Source organism: Pteropus vampyrus, unplaced genomic scaffold (assembly GCF_000151845.1).
Source record: "Pteropus vampyrus isolate Shadow unplaced genomic scaffold, Pvam_2.0 Scaffold36, whole genome shotgun sequence".
NCBI lineage: Eukaryota > Metazoa > Chordata > Mammalia > Chiroptera > Pteropodidae > Pteropus > Pteropus vampyrus.
Genome location: NW_011888817.1, coordinates 12,651,508 through 12,655,988, shown reverse-complemented (window position 1 = coordinate 12,655,988; position 4,481 = coordinate 12,651,508). Strand labels below are relative to the sequence as shown.

The 4,481-nt window shown below is 48.9% G+C and overlaps 1 protein-coding gene across 2 annotated transcripts in view; it reads left to right on the top strand.

Annotated features, from left to right (window-relative positions):
• The window catches only part of GRIK3 (glutamate ionotropic receptor kainate type subunit 3), a 213,468-nt gene that overhangs the window by 176,672 nt on the left and 32,315 nt on the right, over positions 1–4,481 (top strand). For both annotated transcript variants that reach the window (XM_011357999.1, XM_011358000.1), the window contains exon 11: positions 2,401–2,604. In XM_011357999.1, the coding sequence (XP_011356301.1) occupies positions 2,401–2,604 (204 nt within the window). The remainder of the gene's footprint in view (positions 1–2,400; positions 2,605–4,481) is intronic.

Genomic DNA, 4,481 nt, shown 5'->3' with positions numbered 1-4,481 from the left:
AAATTAGGGCCACCAGGCATAGTGGTGCAATTCGGTCACTGCATGAGAGCATCCAACCAAAAGGATGAGTTCGGACTGAAACTCAGGCCCTGCTCACCAGGCCCAATGCCAGGGTTCAGGGCATCACTTTCCCAGAGAAGAATTTGCACAAAGGCAGTGTATGCACTAGCAAAAGTCCTTTTTCCTCCAGGAAGCCCCAACACCTTTCCTGGCCCCACCTGGATTCTGTTCTCCAGCTCACTGATAAGCCTGCCTGGTTAGAAGGTAAGAGATTGGAAGCACTTGGTTGGAGGGTAAGGGATAGTGCTAAAGTTTAGCACGGAGTCTAGCCAAAGGATCCAGCTTTCCACCCAATTTGACTGAGAAGTGGTTTTTTCAAACTCCCTGGAGAGGCAGGAACCTCTTGAGGATTCAGACACTCCCCAGCTCTTTCTCTGAAGCATCCCAAAGGACTTGGAAAATATAGAGTAAATCAGTAGTGGGGTGGGATGGGATTTTGAAAGGTGGCGTTGTCGGGGACCCAGGGCCAGAGAATGAAGCTCACTTGCCACAGCAAGAGCTGGCAAGAGGCTGCTAGTGGGTTTCTGAGCCCAAAGACCTTCAATGAGGGTTGCGGCCAGGGCCTTTCATTGCTCATCCCACTCCAGAGGCCCACAATGTCAGAGGAATGGCCACGCCAGTTGAGAGAATGATGAGACATCTGCATAATTAGGTGTGCACCCACCTTGTGGGCCTGTGTTCGTGAGATTCCCAGTACATAGGCATTCTGTCAGCTAATTCTGTCGCCCATCAGCTGAAGGTTTGAGGCATTCTGACACTTGGCTTTAGGGAAGGTTAAGCCTCAGAAAGAGGCAGAGGAGCTACACGCAGGAAGAATTGGAACTGAACTCCGTTAGACTGTAGTTCAACTCCTGTGCAGCCTTGGGTAACTTACTGGCCTTCTCTGAGCCTCGATGGGGATAATGTTGCCAATCTTGCAAGCTTGTGAGGCTTGAATCAAACGGCCTGTGAGAAAGTTTAAATCGGTGCCCGATATATAGCAGGAATTCAAGAAATCTTGAGTTTGCTAAGAGTTCAGCTCATCTAACACAGACTCAGGATGGGGATTTGTAAGTGAAGTTGGGTGGATAGAGCTAGCAAAATCATGGCCTTGGATGTTGACCTGAATTCTAGAAAAATGCAAGAGGCCTGGAATCTGCCACATTGGATCCCACGGTTTCTCACTCCATGTCTCTCAAACTGGACAAGGTCCATAGCTACTTCCCACTGTTTTTTTCTGCCTGTTCTTTGCAAGGTTGCCAGGAGTTTGTTTCTAAATGAGATCTCAGAGTCGTGCCCTCTTCAAAGCCCTTCATTGGCTCCCCATCACCTGGAAGGGAGGGAGCCCGACATGCGACAGCTATCGCCTATGCTCTGGACCCACAAGATACCTTCCAAGTTCATCAGGTTGTTGGGCTACATCAACCTGAACTCAAATCCTCTCTCTAGGGAACAGGGGAACTTATACAAGTCACTTATCCTTGTGAATTCACTTCCTGCGCCTATAAAATGGAATTATTAGTACCTACCTCTAGAAGGTTGAAATTAAGGCAATATCAGCTATTGTCTCTTGAGCCCTCCTGCTCTGCTGGGCCCTGTGCTAGGCCCTCCACTGACACTATCTCATTTGCTGATTTACAAGTGCCCTGCACATCCACATACAAATGCAAGCTATCGTGGTTATCAGGAATCACCCACCTGACAGATCCTAATGCTGGGGACTGAGATCCTTGGAAAGAGAGCGATATCAGAGCGTGTAGATCTAATCTTTTAAATAGTAGTTGGGAGAGACGTCAGGGAAGATACTTGATGATGGGCCTTTTGCAGCAATGTGCTCAAACTTTAGCCGACATCAGAATCCCCTGGAGAGCTTTTTCCAACACATATTGCTGGGCCTCACCTCAGAATTTCTGGTTCAGTGTTCTGGGTGGGGCCCAAGATTGTATAATTCCCAGGTGATGCTGATGCTGCTGGTCCGGAGACCACATCATGAGAACTACTGGCCTGTATTGATGGTGCAGCAGACAGAGCATGGGATTCAGAATCAGATCGTCTTGAGTTCAAATCTCTGTTCCACCACTTACTAGCTCTGTGACCATTGGACAATTAATCAATAAATACCTCCTGATCCTCCACCTCGTGCCAAGGACACCAGTACGTGGCCATCTAGAAAGCAAAAAGTTGACTCTCAGGAAATATACTTTTCCTCCCTGATTTATGAGGCCATCCATCTAAGCCATCCAAAGGTTTAAAAAAAAAAAAAAGAAAAAGTAGCAGAGGTTCCAGCCCAAGCTCTCTAGCCCCAATCAGCCTCCCCGACCCACTCAGCCTTGTCACCTCCTCACCTGTCTGTCCCTGCAGGAGGAGCCCTTTGTCATGTTCCGGAAGTCCGACAAGACCCTGTTTGGGAATGACCGGTTCGAGGGCTACTGCATTGACCTTCTTAAGGAACTGGCCCACATCCTAGGCTTCTCCTATGAGATCCGGCTGGTGGAGGATGGCAAGTACGGAGCACAGGATGACAAAGGCCAGTGGAACGGCATGATCAAGGAACTCATTGACCATGTAAGTGGGGCCAAGGACCCCCCCTGGGAGGCTTGGCTAAATCCTGTGTGCACATCAGGGTGGGGCATTCTGGCAGATGAGGGCTCTAGGGGCAGGTGAGATGGAGACAAAGGCCACAATCTGGGTGAGGAGGACCCAGCTCTCAGGCCTGCCTTGTTCATGCTTCCAACTCCCAGACATTCCCCTCTACATAAGCACACACGCACTGGCCCCCATCTGATCCAGAGCCGTTCCCACTGACGTCTTTGATGAACTCTCTCTAGAAGATCGCTACCTTCTGCTCTTTTAAAAGTTACCAAAGGGTGTTCCAGCCGTGTGGGCAAAGTGCAATTGCAAAATATTTCACCGAACTCTGAGACAGAGTTTGATCTGTCACTGTCTTGAGCAACTTTGGGTCCAATCAGGAGACAGGAGGCCAAGGGCTGGCATGAAGGGATGAGCGAGGCTCAGCTCGGAGGTACCAATGAGGCAGATTCATACTCTGCCTGAAACGGGATAGGACTCAGAGGAGCAAGAAGCTGAAGCAGTGGGTGGAGCTTTTGGGAGCAGGTGGTAGAAGGCGCTGAGTTTTGCGGGACACTGGGAAAAAGACAGAGAGAAGCCAGAGAATAAGGACACCACAGCAAGAGGAATCAGAAGGACCTGGGTTCAAGTCCTGTTTCCTCATTCATTGGCTATGCAAACAGAGGCATGTCGTTGGACCTCCCTCAGTGACTCCCTCGTCTGTCAGTGGATATAATTCCTCCTTCCTCATTGGAAGGACATGAAACACTAGGTACAGGGCCCGGCCCACAGCCAGCCCTCAGTAAGAGGGAGACTTATAAGATTTGGTAAGGGCACATATCACCTTAGTTAGAAGCCCAGGCTGCGGACCGCTGGATGGGGATTCAAGCTCCAGCTTTACGAGCTAGTAGATGTACAACCAAGTAAGTTCATCAATGTCACTGATCCTCAATCTCTTCACTTCTAAAATAGGAGTAATTAGCAACCTCCATAGCTCCTGTGATTGTTGCAGGAATTAAATGAGGCACCATTTGTACAGGCTCACCTGGCACTTGATAAACATTACCTGCTTTCGAGCACAGGGCCCTCAACTCTCCAGAAACATTTCCTATCAAAGATCCGCTAATGCAGGCAAGGAACTGATCTGTACTGGAGCCCTTATATTCCTTCTCTCATTTATCCTGACAACAAACAACCCAGCGAGGTAGATACTGTTACTACCACCCATTGTACAGACCAGGAAGCTGGGAGGGAGGGATCACATGGAGAGAGGTGAGTGGTCTTCGGAGGCTCTCTGCTTCTGAAGCCCTGTGTTCCAACCTCTGCAAAGAGCCAGGGCAGAGGAAGGTTCGTGCTATAGGTCTTTGCAACCTGAAAAGTACCAGCCAAAGGGACTATTCTCACTTTGCCTCTAGGGGTGGGGGCAGGCAGCATCAGGCTGGCGGGAGAAGCTAATAGTAATGAGCTAATAGTAAATAGTAAATAATAAAACTAATCAGGCTGGACTTGATTCCCACCCTGCCACTTACTAGCTGCGTGCTTCTGGACAAGTTTCTTAACCTCTCTGTGCCTCAGTTTCCCCCTCTGTAAAATGGGAACGAAAATCACAGAACCTCCCCCTTAAGGCTGTTGTGAGGACTAAGTAAGTTCACATGTGCACATTACATAGTTGGCACCGTGTCAGTACTTGCTCTTACTATTTTTATTTTTATCATTACAATTATTCCTTTGAAGCCAGGAAGGGGGCTTCAGGAAGTCCCTTTATTACCCTGAGTTTGTTTCCTATCTCTACAGTGAGAGTAATAATACCTGCCCTGCATTCTTCCCAACTAATTGTGAGGCTCCAGCAGAGACAACTGGTGGGGAAGCAGCTC